Source organism: Pezoporus occidentalis, unplaced genomic scaffold, assembly GCF_034315485.1.
Source record: "Pezoporus occidentalis ecotype Australia unplaced genomic scaffold, CSIRO_AGI_Poc_V1 ctg171, whole genome shotgun sequence".
Lineage (NCBI taxonomy): Eukaryota > Metazoa > Chordata > Aves > Psittaciformes > Psittacidae > Pezoporus > Pezoporus occidentalis.
Window position 1 is genome coordinate 663,465 of NW_026913543.1, and position 17,662 is coordinate 681,126.

At 41.9% G+C, this 17,662-nt stretch overlaps 1 protein-coding gene across 3 annotated transcripts in view; it reads right to left on the reverse strand.

Moving 5' to 3' along the window:
- The window catches only part of NFATC2 (nuclear factor of activated T cells 2), a 90,713-nt gene that overhangs the window by 30,381 nt on the left and 42,670 nt on the right, over positions 1-17,662 (reverse strand). For all 3 annotated transcript variants that reach the window (XM_062613947.1, XM_062613948.1, XM_062613946.1), the window contains exons 7-9: positions 6,760-6,815; positions 5,706-5,832; positions 3,553-4,248 (exon numbers count right to left, since the gene is read on the reverse strand). In XM_062613947.1, the coding sequence (XP_062469931.1) occupies positions 3,553-4,248; positions 5,706-5,832; positions 6,760-6,815 (879 nt within the window). The remainder of the gene's footprint in view (positions 1-3,552; positions 4,249-5,705; positions 5,833-6,759; positions 6,816-17,662) is intronic.

Genomic DNA, 17,662 nt, shown 5'->3' on the forward strand with positions numbered 1-17,662 from the left:
GTTTTGGTTATGAATAATATTAAGATGAGGCCTTGGCTGAAACATGCTGAGCACTCTCTGAGAGAGACTAGGGCTTTCACCTGCATTTGAAGCTAATCACTGCTTGCCAGCATTAGCCTGGACACCCTGAAGGATCCTGAAGGATCTCCTGACCATGGCCTATCTTGACTTCCAGAGTATTTCCAACAGGAAACAAGGCAGAAGTGTGGAACAAAGGTTTCTCTGGTAATTTTTCATGAATAGTCCCTTCCTCTGGGGATTCATCTCACTACTATTTGATATAGTTGCAGATGGATATATTTTTTGATGAAGAAATATGGAGATATATGGAGGAATGTGTACATGAAGATACACATACGTATGACAATGTCTAACCTGCATCAGTCTCCCTAATGGCTGCATTTCCAAAGGCAGCCTCTGGATTTCCAAAGCCTTCCTTCAGCAACCACACACTGTAATTCTGTCTGGGAGGAGAAAGCTGGAAAGGGGGCTGCATAGGCTGGGTTAGGCACCTCTTGCTCTAAGGCAGCACCGGCAAGAGGAGAACAGGGGCAAATGTCTCCTTTCAAGAAAGCACATGGCAGGTCTCTGTATCTGCAGTACAGCCAGAAATGAGCTACAGATATGCTAAAGTTACCATTAAGGTAGCCAGTATGGATTGTGCCAGTTGTGCGGCTTCTGCACAAAGAGGTCCTCACACGTGGCAAAATCCACCTGAGAAGATGGGTAGATATTTGACAATACCTCCCTTAAGGTCCACGCTGTTTTGGCCTGACTGCTGGTGCTATTCAGCCTTGAGAGGTTACAGCTTTGTGAGCTATGGTGACACATTTGACTGTTAATCCTCCTGGACTGGAGGTGGAATCAGCTCCTGTCTTCACAAGGCAGGAGGTAAAGACAGGTGTGCCAAGTCCCCAGTATTACGTACCCTATGAGCTCTGAGCAAAGAAGAAACCACAGTCTCAGGAAGAAGGAAAAATACCTTCTTTATACAGAAGGGAAAGTAAGAAAATAATGCAGGGTCTTGTCAGCAGTGGCAGCAGGAAGCTGGGCGAGGTAAAGAGAAATAGCTATTGTGTTAGCTATGAGGTGTTCTCTGGTCACTTCCAGAACAGCACAAAGACTGGATGAGCATACCCACTCTGAGAGGCAACAGCTTCAGGAATGAGGAACCGACAGAGCAGGGCTTGTCCCAGGTCACTCAAGAAGTTTGTGACCAAGCTCGGAATAGAAGCAAAGTCCAGAACTCCAAGGCTGCACATTGAGCATGAAGGCAGAGGACAAGAGTTGATGAGCAGAGGTCACAACCACAGAAAGGGACGAAAGCTGGACAGTCAGCAGAAAATACAGAGAAATAAGAACACAGAATGGGGAGGAAGATGTGGAAAGGGAAGAAGAGCGAAGGGAAGTGAAAGACACTGAAATGGTGATTACCTAAGCCTGTGCACCAACAGCAGTGCTGTGCACTCATGCCAAGCTTGGCTGGGAACCTATCATCTCAGTATCTATCTGTGAAAAATCGCAGCAAGACCTAACAGCTCACTTTATCTCAGAAGAGCTTTCTGGATAAAGGGATTTGAGAGTAAAGCCTCCATAAGCCTTTGGAGTTGCTTTCCTTTAATGCTATAAAGCACAAAAATAAACTTTCTAGTCAGGAAAAATATGGCTTTTGTTATGTTCTGAGTCACTCTTCCCCAGCAGCAAACAAAGTGGCTTTTCAATTCAAGTCCTGAACAGTTCAGAATGAAATGTTTTGTGAAGTCCTAAAGTAAATCACAATTCTCCAAGTCACATTTCTAGCTAATGTAAACTCACTGAGGTCAGTAAAGAGACTGCATGAGACCAGTCCTTCCTGGCCTGACTTGGGTGGCGTTAACTGATAAATTTAATCTCCAGTTGAAATCAATTCAAGATGATCCAGTCACCCCAGGAGAAGCCTGGAATTTCATTATTAACTTGATGCCATTCTGCCTAATGGCTTCTCTTAGCACAGAGGTCAAGTACATCCCTTGTGAGCTATGCTAGAGTTAGATGTTACTGGCCTGATTCAAAACCCAATGAAATTGATTTTGCAGTCCATTTTGGGAGTTCATTTAAATGGACACAGGCTTGACTTTGAAGTTTGCAAGCTTTTACCTAAGTTTCTTTCTTTTTATTTATTTTACAAGGTTTGTACCAAATATTTTTAGAAGCATAGAAGAATCTCTTAGCTTCTCGTATTAAAATTACCTTAAAACACAGTGTTCAATTTTACTATCAGAAACACTATTTTGCTTTGTTATCATGCCCCATTCCCTGAATGGGAAGTGGATTTTACTTAGTTATATTCTTGCAAATCTCCTAAATCAGCCACTGCTAAAACCAGATTCAACATTGCTCTTCAGAGGCAAGGGGACAAGTAAAAACTCTCTAGATTTTACTGTGATGGCACCAAAGCTACACCAACCACATCCCAAACACAGACTAAAGAAGAAAACCATCCAAACTCTACTGTGCCCACGAAACCAGCAATAAAGACTGTACATGATACAACCACAGGGCACCCAGTACCTAAGTTGAAGAAAGTAAAGCTTTCATGGGCATAATTTCACAACTCTAGGTGAGTAACTGCAGTAAAAATTCCAGACCACTAGAAGCTTACAAAGCACATACCAGTACACATTCACAAGATCAAACCATGCATCCAGTTGCCTAGACTGAGAGGACAGCAGCAGTGAATATATATGAAAATTACATCTGTAGTTCATGCATAAGAGCACTCCATATTTGCAACAACATACCCAACAACATCACTCTGCTCCCATGAAAACTGGTGTTAGGGTTGCTACTGGCCTTTACGATTTCAGCATCCAGCTGCACGAATAACCTTGCATTGATTTCCTCTTGCAAGGAACATACTTTAATAAAAGAAACAATCAACCAGATTGCCAATAGCTGCCTACCTAAGAATAAGCAGGATATATTCAAAGAAAGCTTTACTCTAACTTATATTCATTCCTAAAGGCTAAATCTGCTGGCTCACAGCAAAGAAACAGCATTGTTTTACTTATCAATGTCCTACTGTTCATCTAGAACATCTGCAATAGTTTTGCCTGCAGCACTACCCCATTCATTACAGGCCTTGATAGACTGTTCAATGAGCTTTTTTTTTGGGTACAAAATGTACAAAAGCATTTAACAAAGTGAACTTTGCCATGATATGAATAATAAAAAAATAATTTAAAAGTGCATTTTGCTTCAGATTCTCCATTTTCCAAACTAGCAAAATGGAACATCTTAAAACCTGACAGTTCACTCCATAGCATGAAGCAAGACAGCAGGGTTTCTGGAGAACACTGTGGTTTTTGCTTGGTTGCCAAAGTGCACTGCCATCTACCAAAAATGCAGTTGATGAAAACACCGAACTGCAGCATGACCAAACAGCAGATAGCCACAACCACCAAAAGGAGGCCACACTGGTTTTGTGACAAGGAATAGGTGGGATTTATAAGTCCTAAACCTCCCCCCTCCCTCCAACAAACCAACCCATACAAGAAAAAGACAATTGCTTACCATCATCCAGATACGCCTGGTCCAGATTCTGTTCCTGTTTAATAGTGACTCCAGCTGGTAACACCTCTTTCTGGTCGCTAACCGGTGGTCCATTTTTTGCTGCTCGCTGACCTGAGGCTGTCTGCTGCTGGATCACGGTAGGGTATGAACTTGGACTTAACCTTTGTGCTTGACTGACCTGGGGCTGGCTGGATCTTGCAACGTTGGATGTAAAATTTTCACAGCACATGATGTGCTGAAATTCTTGGTGACTTCCACACCTCAGCTGCTGGTTGGTTGGAGAATAGTGAATCACTGGAGAAGACTGCTGGTTGCCTGGAGAGTGGTGGAGCACCGCTGAAGTCTGGCCTGGAGAACCAGCATGCACCAGCACTGACCTATGGGCATCTGAAATAGCAACTGGTGTAGCCATCAGATTGGATTGCTGGTAGCCCAGTTGGCTTGGGCTAAGGCTCTTGCTTCTTTGGTATATTACAGCGGCTGGATTCTGCTGATGGTATCGAGAATCAGGAGAAGAAAGGCCTGAGCGCAACTGCTGGCAAGGAGCCATATTGGCCACAAGACAGGAAGGGGATTCGGTGACCATTGTATGCTGTGAATAGTAAGGCTGTGTTACTGTTCCCAGACCACTGTGTACTGTATTGCAGATTAAAGCCGGATCATAGTCATCAATGGGCTCTGTTTTGATTGATGGTACTAGAACAAAGCATGCAAAGGATATTATTCGTAACAAGCTGATAAGAAACAGAGGTTTTCCTTGAAGTAATAAGAGATATAAGCTGTTTACAAGATTTGCATGTGCAAGCTCGTATCTCCCAGGCATTGAGTTTAATAAATCACGTACATGCAATCATGGCAGAGTCTCTCTTGAAAGCACTCTGTACTAAGAGGTTCTTGAAAATCTTTAATGAACTATTTAACCACAAATTTCTAAAGCTGAAAAATTCAATACTTTAGCTCATATTTTAATTCATTTAAGGAACTAAATAACCAAAACATAAGCAAAATAAGAGCCATAGATGGGTGTTTCATGTAGTACTTCCATCTCAAAGGAAGACTGAATAAATAGAAATCCCATGACATACAACTCCTAATTTTTCTGTCAAACATTTAAGTAGTGACCAAAGGCAGAGTTTGAACTATTTTAGAGCTTTCCTTTTAGTTCCTGCACATAACTTCCTCCATACTGAGAGATGAAGACCTTTCTGACACCATCATTTAAAAGACTATGATTTACTAAGAGTTGTGTTGTCATGCAACAGGGTTCTTTTTTGGAAGTATAAGGATTCGTTCTCTGAAGTGGTCTATTTTAGACATCATGTGGAGATAGTTTTGTACTTGTCAATACTATCCCATAGCAGAACAATTTAACAACTATACAAAACCATCACATTGGTGACACCCTATATACAGTTCATAAATTCAGGAAGAGGACCAGAGATTTTGAGGCAGGAGGAGACTAAAATAAGAATAAGGATAAATGTTTGCCTGTCCTTAGAAACTAGTCAAGACATCATTTGAAGCTTGCATAAAGTCTGGTACTGTTATTTTATGCTTTCTGGTTTCCGCAAACACAATACTCTGATTTTCTCACAATATTTTTCTCTCAGCCAAAGCTGAGAAATTCCGAGAATCTCATTAGTAATTCTGTTGCATTTATTGTGACATGGCTCACCAATTCCCAAGAGGAAGAACATCAGAAAAGCATTCATATTTTTCTCAACCAGCCTCATTCTGAAGAACATGTACTGCTCGTCTTCCTCCATACCAAGCCCTTGTTACTTTCCCAGATCTGATATTATCCTACTGCCGTACACGTCAGCTGGGGAAGGCAAAACTTATGGTTTTCACAGGGTCATGTCATGTCACAAACTGAGTCGGTTCCCATTGAGGCTGTTGGCAAACTCCCACCAAGTGAATGGGGCAGCATCAGGCTATTACCAAGGTAACTGTCCCCTTAAATTTATGGAAATTCGTGATCATAAATCACATGCATCATTTAAACCAAAGAGCTGTTGAGTGCTCATCTGCACTCAGTTGAATTAAATTTGTAAAATTCAGAACCTGAAATAACAGCAAGGAAACAACGTGGCAGAAAATATAATCTTGCTCCTGAGAACTAGGCAACAATTTGCTCTGTCCTTGAGAGTTACCTGGGTGATAGGTAAAATGCTGGGGTTGGCTTCTTTTTCTTTTCCCATTGATGACATAGAAATTCACCTTCACAGCTGTGCGAATGTGCTTGTTACGGTACTCTGGTATTTCTACAAAAAGCATGCTCTGAAACAACAAAAGGTGACAATGTAGGATTATTAACTGAAGCTGACAGGAGATTTTGTGCACATCTCCCCTGTTACATATTCAGGCATAAAGGAAGAAAAACCTTGCTACTCATCACTATAAAGTAGGGTACAAGAAGAAGGAAGGAAAAAAAGATGGTGAAAGACTTGAAGATTTTTGGTACTATAAAGCTGGTTTCTATGTACTGTATCCTCTCTTGTACTTGATGTTGTCCTGAACTTGGAGAAAGAAGTCTCAGCTACAAATAAAACACACAAGAATGGAGATAAAAGTGGGAGCACTGTTAATCATACTATGCTTGATGAACAAGTCTGTATTGCTGAGGTCTCTCTTCTTGTTAGAATAAACTTCATTATTCTATAGGCTTTTTACTTATACACAGAGAGATCCTGCTTCCATGGAAATTAACAGTGAGTCTCCCATTCTCTTCCGCAAGGGCAGGCATGGCCCATGGCAATGTAACTGCTAGCTCCTAAATACACTGAACAACTACAGTAAGGTCCCATTAAGCAAAGTGAACAAAGAAGCTCATTCCCTTGAAAGATTAGTGTTCATTTTAAATACTATAGTCCAAATCCTGTCCTGCAAAGTACAGAGCACCCAAGACTTCCATGCAGGCAAAAGGAAGTCAGGACAGCCAGCATCCTGCAGAGGACTGGGCTGATACAATAGAGTCTTCTGCAAGAACACAAAATCTAGCAGTTATTCAATTTGCTGTGGGTTACTGCTAAATGAATAGTTTCTTTTTGCAATACATTTACTGCTGAAGCTTTTGACATTTGTTCACCACAGCAATAAGATAGCTGCTCTTTCTGCTTTTGAGAAGCTCTTTGAAAACTACTCCCTGAATACAACTTGCTGTCTGAGAAGCTCAAGGAGAGGACATCCAATGTTTTGCATACTTACAGGCTGGCTCTTATCTTTGTCCACTGTTGCCTCCATTTCCCAGATCTGCTGCCCATCTAGAAGAATATTACAATATTAACCTCACTGCACTTTCATTAAATCATAAAGCTTGACTTTAAAAAAGGAAACAAATTAAGGGCATCAAGTTAGCAAAGCTCTCGAAATGGACTTAATTTCAAGCACCTTCCCAGTCCTAACTAATAGCATTTAATTTAAATACATCACTGAACACTTCTTTTGCCAAGAAAAAGCTTACATACATATTAAAATTAAATATTTATGTAAAAATTAGCCAAACCAAGGAATGAAATACTTAGCACAGGTGCAACATCTGCTTTTTACCAGACTTTACTTCAGCCAGCTTGACTGATGGAGGGCATCAGAAGGTCAGATAACTTGTTAATGGTCCCATTTGGTCAGCAACTCAGCAAACTATCTGCTATTTTAAGCTAAGACCACATGGCTCCCCACCAGTGTGTAAGTGGTGGAATGGGTAAGGAGGTGAAGGAAGGATTAGCTAAAAATCCAGATCTTGTACGGGATGCATAGATGGAAGCAAATAAAGTGCGTTACTTCAGGGCTGACTTTTAGAGGTGCTGCACAGTGAAACTGCTCTGAATTCTCACAGGAGTATAGTTTTTTCCCAGAAGTAGTTCAACAGGGACATATCCTTATGGGTAATTGGGAAACCTGCTACATAGGGTGCTTGTTGTGTGCGCCTTCTTACTATGTATGCTTTTATACGTGCAATAAGAAACATCAACACACGATAACGAGCAGTACATCTCCTCTGATCAAGGAACATGCCCATCTCCAACAGTGAATCCATGCCTCAGCACTGCCACCACTGCGGGCTGTGACAGAGTGCCATCAGCCCTCCTAAAGTCACTACATTCACCGTACTCAGTATAAAAGCACCTCATTGCATGTGTGACTCTACCACTGAACCACCGGGAGTCTTTCTGCTCTTAATTACATCCATGCAGCTTGTCTCCATTCTGAGTTACACATAACTGTATTTATAGAGGAAAATAAAATTTGATCCTCTTGTATGGAATACAACCCAAGTAACCCCGTGCTATAACAGTATATCAGTATTGACAGGGTGTTTGTACAGAGATCGGGTACTTCATCTGGCTACAAATACTTCTTATATCTACTGTCACCTATACTTCCAGAAACATCCTTCAGCAATGCCTTCCTTACTGCTTTTTTTCTCTATATATAGGTTTTAATCTCTAGCCCTTTGATTTTTATATTCCACTGAGCCTTTTAGCCAAGAAATTTGCAGAATAAAAATACTGATGGGGAAAAACCCCTGCCTCATACCTTTCTGAAAGCTTGGTTTTAAAATGAATAGGGGACACATATCCAAACGAACCAATGTGACTTGAAATACTGCAGCCGCAGAGGCTGGTGTTTGCTTTAGAGAGGGGGAGGCAGCTCCTGGGCGCATGTCTGTGGGGGATCCCCAGACTGCACACCCAGTACAGGGGGAGAAGTCTCCTAAAACCAGTCCTTCGCACAGGACTTTGTATTTTTCCCAATTCTTGGAAATTCTGCAAGAGCTGCTTTTGTCCTCAGTTATTTAAGTACTTCTGCTTCTGGCGAAAAGGGAAATGAAAAAGTATTTTTAAATGCATTTTGCATTTTTTCTGTTGTTTTCCTCTTTGTTCTCCACTCCACACAGACAATGAACTGACAGATGTGCTCAGCTCCCTAGGGTGCCTCTTCCTAACAGGGATCAAGATGCCCCAGCTCCACATCCCTTCAGCCCTGGATCCCTCCTGATGTGCCCACTGCCTCCCGAGCACCCCACACCTTAGACACTTCTGCTATGTTCTGGGCCCCAAATACACACAAGGAAGTCATTTGCCCGAAGCCATCACCAACAGCGAGCCCCTTCCTCCCTTAGGATAGCTCAGCTCCCCAGGGTGTTTGGGCAGGGTGCCTGGCTTGTGGTGGGGCAGAAGTGGGCACACAGCACTGGCTGGGCCTCCTCACCCCCAGTCCAGCCCGCTGGGAACGTGGAGGCAACTGAGGAATGGTTGGAAGTTTGGCTCCATTCATCAGCTACCTGGGACGATAAACCTCACAGGGAGAGAGCGCCTGAGCCTCCAACACGTCACATCTCTACTGCTGCCACGGCATTCTAGTGCAGGAAGGACAAGCCAAATAATTCTGCCTTCTCTTTCTTTAAGTGCTTCAAGTTTCCCACTGTCAGTCAGCTGTCTTTTCTACACTAACACGTGGATTAGTGACAGACTGCCAGAGCAGAGACTGCCTAACCAAGCTGTGCAGACAGAGCCAGCAAGAAGATGTGCTGTTTAGCTCTCGCATCCCAAAGGACCGCTGTGCAAAGGAATGGAGAATACTTGTTCAACAATAAGTATTCACTCTGGCCATGGCTCTGGACTGTTGAAGGTTAAATCTATACCTCTATTGATGCAGTGAACTCTTCACCGTTGTTGAAAAGGTAAACATAGAATCATTTAGGTTGCAAAGGACCTGTAAGATCACTGAGTCCAACTGTTAACCCAGCACTGCCCAGGTGACCAGTAAACCATGTCCTAAGCATCACATCTACAAGTCTTTTAAATACCTACAGGGATGGTGACTCTACCATTTCCCTGGGCAGCCTATTCCAGTGCTTGACAACACTTTCAGAACACCTCGGAGAAGGGGGAAGCCAGCAAATACTAGGTGTTTAATCCAGCAAATACTAAATACATTGTCTGATGACAAGGCATTAAATACTTAATGGAGAGATTCCTCTTCTAGGTGATCTTTGTGAAAAGAAACCATCATGTGTGTTAAGGAACTTCCCCATATCCCCAAAATAACCCCAAAAGATGATTTTGGAAAAGAGGAGGGAAAAGGAAACAAAATAACATGTCATAAAATAAGAGCTCTGATAGAGATACACATCAGGACCTGTCTAAGCAATGCAATATGAAGATGTCCTGACAACAAGGACAGCCAAGCAGGAATATTTGACACTGGTTTTCCTCCAGACAGAATGTTTTCATCTTTGTTTCTGTACTGCTAAATTCAAACAGTCTGTGCAGATACAACAGCACTAACTTCACAAAGAAGGTAGAAATCAAAAGGAATTGTTGGTCCAAAATGCATGAAATAAAGGACAGTCATCTGCTGTATTCAAGAGGCCTGTGAAGCAGATGCAGCCACAATCACAGTGGATTTGATTTAGTAACAGAGCCACTGAAATTGCACTAAAAGCTAATGAAGCCAACCATAAAAATCAAATGTTGTTTAGACTCGGTCCAAAGTCTGTGGGGATTAAGAGTACAAATAAAAATAAGCCCAAACAAACAAGAAATAAATGTATTTAGGGTTATCACTCTAATGATGATAGATGCTTGTTTGGATATATTCATGCTCATGGCAGCTAAACAGGTTTCTAACAAATTTGTCAGCAGCAGCAATCCCTGTTCTTTAAGCACGAAAGCCCTGTTGAATATAGCCACTCTGCAGCTCACTCCCTGACCTTTATGCTTAAATATCCTGATGTGGCTCCATCTGTCTCACTGACTCACTTTAGCTCAAGACAATCATATTTGCTTTTCCTTTAACCCCTCTTGATACAGACATTACGGTGACCTTCAGGCAGAAGGATAAGGGAGGCTGTGAATAAAATCAAAAATACAACTGTGTTCAGAAATCTATTTTAACCTATCCTTTTTGCTGGTAATGAAATAATTTGATTATGCACGGTCAGAGTTAATAGAGAACAGGAGGAATAAACTGCAAAGTTTAAGGCCCATTTGTGGGACAATTCAAAGAAATTTTGAACAGAGAAAACTTGTACCAAGCTGTCAACACAATTATCATCTTTAGAATGTGCATAAATTAGATTTTGGTTGTTTGGGTTTTTTTTTAACAGGAAGAAATTAAAGTGGATGTTTCAAGAAAGCCATCAAGAAAAATGGGATTTTTATTGTAAGGATATGCTAAAAAGCATAATGCTAATATGATGGTAGAGAACAGCCCCCCAGTACATGTGTCACAACTTGGGTATACTACAGTAGGCCTTTTTCTCCAGTGCCAGTGCTGCAACCCAGATGGTGCTTAAACACTAGAGATGCATTTTGCTTTGAACAGGAGGTTGTGCTCAACAACCTCCTGAGGTCCCTTCCCAGCCTTCACTACCCTGTAATTCTGTCATGCCACAAGTGGGACAAATGCCTGGTCCCCTCCTTGCTTGCAAACCAAGAAGATTAAGCCCCAACTTGACTAATAATTTAATCTAAAGCCTACAAGGCCAGAAAGCTGTTTATTGCATATAATTAAACCCGCTTCAAAGTGGAGACGTAAGAGAACTGCAGAAAAGGAACAGCATCATTTCTGCTGAAGTACAGTAAAAGTGTGAGCATGGAGAAGCAGAGAACGTGCGCTGTACAACTCACATCCAGCACTGGGCTGTCCTGACAGTGATACACGCCAGCCAGAGCACTGCAGGGATGTTCCATTACATGTGTGGATCACATGGGAACTTAGTGCCAGGTCCTCGTGTGTGGTGTGTCTCAAATTCTACCTCCGCTATGGGGAATTCAATCCGTGCCTCTGAAAAGAGTAGTAGCTCCACTAAAGACGATAAAATATTTTTGGATTTAGACCCTGAGGTCTTACCAGCCATGGCTGCCTCATGAAATATTTTTACTGTTGTGGTTCCCTGCTCATTTAATGGTTTGTCTTAGTTGGCAAGTCTTTAACACCACAGGTCAGTGAAATGTTCAGGAAATAGAGATTTTTGTGCTGCTTCAGGACTATGAGACTTAGCATTAAACCCTGATGAGAGATCTGATTGTGTCAGCACTCTTTGGAGGAATGAATGAGTTGTTGGAAGAAAGTAATTCTACCCTCCCTAACTCAAACTGTGATCATACCAAAAGTCTTGCTTCAAACTTTGGAGAAAATCAAAACGTCAGTCTGCATTAGGAACGTTTTGGGTGATTCTCTGCAGCCCCTTATAGGGCTTTTTTTAATTAGCCAATTAAAGGTTTTCTGAACCAGTTACAGCCTTTACACATTATTCATGGTCCCTTAGTCATGACTTTGGGGTCAGTAACTAGCAGAGAAACAAACTTACTACTTTATTTGAACAAGCATGACTGATGGACTGAGAGGTTCAGGAAATTTTCTTTGCAGTTCTCTCCAGTTGAAGACTAAGCATACAATTGTGCCAATTCTGTATGTGATTCTGTGCCTGGATGTGATTTTATGCTTGAAAATATGCATTGCTTTTCAGTCAAGCATTACACAAATTACTTAATGAACAACCTGTTACCTTTTTCCCAGGCAGCAAACCACACTAGTTCACCAAAGAAACTGAGCCTGGTAGTTAGTGGGACAGCTGCTCTGACAACACATTTCTGCAGAGTTCCCTTTGGGCTTGCAATGAACTGTCCCTATTCACAGTGTTTCCTGGAAGGACTTCCAAAAAAACACGGTAATTATCTCTGTCAGCTTTTATCAGCAGATAATAGCATCTCTGGAAAACAGTCAAGGGTTTTTAAAACCACCCCAAGAACAAAGTAAACAACAATGAATGCTTTCCAGCAGAACAGGCACCACTTCTGGGATGTGGAAACCTGATGGGTAGGGGAATGCTCACACAGTCTCTGCTGCTATTTTCAGGGACAAAGTTTGATTTCAGTGGGAAGTTACTGTGCTTCATTGCCACTGCAAGGCTGCTCAGCATCTAGTCCTAAGCGGTTGTGTCTTCCTAAGTATTTACTTCAAACCTTACAGCAAACACAGCATGAATGAAAGAATTTAAAACTCAGAAAAGCAGAGCTATTGAGTTTTTCACTAAGCTTGACTTCCACGGATTTCTTTTTCTTTCTGAAACAAGACTGTCCACTGCAGCTAATGAAGCTCTGTTTATGGTGAGCAGAAGCCAGTGCCTTCATTTCACTGCGGACACAAGTTTGAGTCACCAAGGCCAAAGATACAAGTCAAGGTCTGGGAGGTAAAAGGCCAATGGATTAGTCATCCACTACCCAGCCCAGCCCCAAATCTGACATTTTGCACAAGTCTAGAGGAGATTTCTCCCCATCTATTGTTGAGGAATCCAATTCACACTAAAAGAAAACATAAACACAGTAGTTGAGTAGTGAAGCAGCAGGGGCAGTCTGTCATTCCACAGCTCTTCCAAATGATTCCTTATGCCAATTCATCAAAATAGATGTGTTGTTTTTTCAAGATTATACGTGTGTTTGTGTGTGTGTGTGTGTGTATAAATTCTTAAACAAAAGCTCCTCTCAAAATAAAACCACTGGGAACCTCCATGTAATAAAATGAGTCACACCAGGATGCGATGACTAAGTGGGAGAACAGGGAATTCCACTCCCCATGCCAGCTTTCTACATGATCAATTTTCTGTCAACAGGTGATGGGAGCTTGTCTCTCTGCCTTTTGTTTATTCCAAGAGTTATTATTTTTTAATATTCCCTTTAAACAATTAAGAGTCCAAGTTGAATAATCAGGACCAGGCATACTTCCACGAGGCGCCCCCATAGTAAACAGTGAGCCAGGGAATCCAGGCCAGTAGTGGCTGCCTGTGTTAATAAGGATTTACCAGCTGTAAAATTCCAAAATCTTGTGTCATACGGGGAAACCTTCCAAAACACTGGATTCCACCCTGTCTCACTGAGTCCCTAACAGCTATGGCAACTCCATTTCTGCAGCCACACACTTTTGCATTTTTGTGTGTGTGATCCTTAGATTTTTTCCTGTTTTGCAGTGTTTTTTCTGGGATCCCCCGTTTAATGTCAGACAATTGCCCCATGGGACTACAAGAACACCTGCGGCAGACAGCACACTTCAGCCATGGGATAAACCTGGAGGCACAAAGGTTTGCTGGGTTTTCAGCAGTTATAATAGCAAGGAAAAGCAGAAGTTATCCGATTTACCCTGGAACTTTGTCATTTGCACGGCAGAAAAGGGCAAACTCTAATCGTCTTGATTAATATTTGTTACTCTTCAGTGTTCACAAAAACAGGGTTTTGCTGAGACACCTTCCTCTTTTGCTTAGGAAGAACAAACAAAAACTCAGAGAGAATAAAACCTCTCTGACTGCCCCAGTTCTGACATCTTTTTGCAAACAGAACTACCAAGCAGGCCCTGTACTGCAGCCGCTTTACTTTGGTGCACTGCAAGGCACAAGGAGGGAAGATTAACCTGGAAAGTGATCGCCTTTAGCTAATGCAAAAATCAGGTGGGCCTCCTGACAGTGATAGCTGTAATTTATCCCCTGGTTCATCCTGTTGCTGTCCAGTTTTACAGTGGAGAAGACACGCATCCAGCTTGAAAGGCTGGACTCCAGCCAAAGACTGCGTGGAGCAGAGAAAACTAAATTACCGAGAAAATAGCAAGATAGCAAATTTATTTCATATACTTTCTGTAGAGCAAAAAAACTGAATTGCAAACAAATTGAATCACTTAGGATTACAGTACCACTCCTACTTTTGCTAACTCTGTAACTATTCCCAACTATGTTTTTTAATTTATCCTTTACCCTTAAAAGAAACACACAATAGCTTCTTTTCCCCAGATGCTGAGCTTTTGTCTCAGGTTAAAATGCCTTAAAACCTACCCTGCAATGCATGTTCAGCAGTAGACTGCATCTGTGACTCAGTTATGATCCTAGTTTTAAGATATGTCCCATTCCTCTAGTCCTCCATAACTTAACCATAGAATCACAGAATTGATGGAAAGGACCTTAAGATCATCCAGTTCCAACCCCCTGCCATGGGCAGGGACATCTTACACTAAACCATGTCACCCAAGACGCTGTCCAACATGGCCTTGAACACTGCCACAGGTGAAGCATTCACAACTTCCTTGGACAACCTGTGCCAGTGCCTCACCACCCTCACAGTAAAGAATTTCCTCCTTATATCTAACCTGAACTTCTCCTGTTTAAGTTTTAACCCATTACCCCTTGTCCTATCACTACAGTCCCTGATGAAGAGTCCCTCTCCAGCGTCCTTGTAGGCCCCCTTCAGATACTGGAAAGCTGCTATGAGGTCTCCAAGCAGCCTTCTATTTCAGTTCTTTAATTTAGGAAATTAGTGAGGGAACTGGAGCTTGAACTAAATATTTGAAGTTTGCTATCTGACTGGGGTCAAACAGCAAACATCTTTGGGATGGATCTGGGAAAAAAAAAAAAGTTTTTACTGTTTTTTGGTATCTCTTTTATCTTTGCCTGAGAAAACTGCATCATTAATTTTGCATCATTAAGTTCAAAGAGAGAATTGTTGAAAACAGTTTGCTATTTTTTGCATTCCCTGGGAATTTTTTGATCATTCATGAAACTGTTAGATTACTAACAGGCTTTAAGTTCCCTCTTTGGGGCACAGTGAGAAATTTCAGACTTGACACAGCAGAAAAGGGGAACATTGCTGTGGACTGTCTTAACAATTTCCTTGCACATATCCCACAAAGGACCTCAAATACTATGCTTTGGGCCCCTCACTACAAGACTTTCAGGTGCTGGAGCATCTTTTCTAGGAGCTATGATTTGCTTTTAAGTTTTGCAGGAGAGGTACAAGAAGACTGATAGCATCACTGGGTCCAACTTATTGGCCTTTATAAACAAGACTTTTTCTAGAAAGCGGAAATTCCAAAACCAGAAAGCACTGGTGTGTTTATTTGCTAGCTTGTGGTGCAGCAGGAACACTGAAAAGTGCAAACTTGAGAGCTAAATCTCTCTGAAGCCTGCTTGTTTGCTTCTAAAAGAGAAAGTAGTACGTTTCAAAGACATGAAATGATTTGCTCAGAGTTAAAATAAAGCATATCTGCAATTAGAGATGTACAGAAGCGCTGGAAATCAGAGAGACACTGTGAAGTAATACAGCTATCATCAGAATAGTTATCATTAGTGTTATTCTAGTGATAGGCAAGCCAGTGCAAAGAATGCAAATGAATATAGTGGGATACTGCAGGTACATGTGGCCATGGGTGCTTCTGAGCACGTGAGCCACTAAGCACAGCTGGATGTGCAATGACAGTCCATCTCCTACAGCAATTCCCAACAGACAGCAACACACAAAAAGAAGCAGAGTCCCCAGCTTCAAAGAGGTTTGGCAAAGGCTGGACACCTGATGCACACCTCAAGCAGCATGATACTGCTCCTGCTGTGCATGAAGGATGAATGCTACTGCCCAACCTGGAGCAACAAACTCTACAAATCATATTTCAGGTATGTTAGTAAAGCTGCCATGTATTCCAAAGGGGGTACAGGATGGAGCAAGAAGGGGTACAAGATGGAATGACAGGGTGGGAAGAGGAAAGGCTTCTGCTTGTGGTATCCTGGCACAGGCTTTGTGTTTTATTTCTAGGGCACAGAGGCAAGTGCCTCATTTAGACATGGCATTCTGGGCACCATGCAGATGAAAACCTCAACTCACTACCAAGACACTGAACACAATAGTCCTGATCTTGCCCTGTGGTGGGCTCTCCTGAAACCAGTAGACACTCAAGTATGTCCAAGCTCACTTGCCCTAGCTATCAGCACCCTAGGAAATCATTACCACAAAAAGACCACCTAGGTGAGAGACATGCAGAAACTCACAAGAAAAAGAAACTACAAGTCCATTGCTTGAATCTAGAGCTGATCAGATTTATTTTTGTCACACTTTGAGTGTCCATTCTTTAGAGGCCTTGACAGCTGCATCAGTTCAAAGGGCACAGAGAGCACCACCTCCTCTCTTCACACCGTATGGCCGAATTGAAAGATTTATGGTGGATCTTCTCCAAAGATGTACACTTTCTGTTTGGGTTGCTCCTCCACCACCCACATTGTCCTAGCGATGATTCATGATGTCCATGTGGCCACCATAAGAGTTTGGCAGAGGAAAGCACAGTCCAGTTGCACTTTTCTCCAAGAGAAACATGAGACTCCTCTATCACTTACAGCACAGCAGCAGTAACCAGTACACAAATGGGAGTAAACACAATGCAACCACCAACAGCTGACTTGCAAATTATTACATGACAATTAAAACAAAAGGGGGAATTCCAAACCTTTTCTTTTTTTAACTACATTGTAAGATCTGGGCCACAACCAAACACTAACACCCTTGACCTTTAACATATTCCAAATCCTTGATTTTTCAAACTCTCTCATCCAGATTAAAATTAAAAGAATACATGCACTTCAATATTTTCTGTTTGTACAATCCAATCTAGTTGCTTCCCCTATTTCTATTTAGCTGGGCTCGCTTATGTGTTTCTGAGTTCAGACCTTAAAACTGCTCCAGCCAAACTCTGCTTTGTGTGCTGGACGGACTGTATTGAATTCACGAGTTCTCCTGGCTTACAGCAGCTACAAGTTACAATCGTTCAGCAGGAAGAGATAACCTTAAAGAGAACTCAAAACTGTAATGCTTGCATGTTGGTAAATTTTATCATTGAGAAATGAACTCTATTTATGCATCAGCATTTCACATGCAAGTACTTTATCCCCTTGCTCACACTAAGCACTGAGCTCCAGCCCCTTCAGCTCGCTTCCTGCTGCCATTTCCTGTCACAAGCCTAAAATGAGAGACTTTCTCAGACTTCTCATTGGCAAGCTCATTGCAGCAATTTGTAGTACATGTAATACAAGACAGTTATTTTTATAATGACATCCCAGGACAATCTGGGGAATATTTGTTTTCCAGGTATTTCTAGGGGAAAATATACCTATCTATAGAAGCATGTTGTATTTTGGTCACATATGAACAGTTCTACATTTCTCTGTTTGCTAGTGAGTGAAGAATTGCCTACAAGATCCACAGGAAACTGAAACAGGTTTTGAGCATCTGCCTGAGGGATAAAACTTAATTTACAATTGTGAGGCCCAACAGCAGTTTCCTCTGTTTTGCTGACTGCTGCC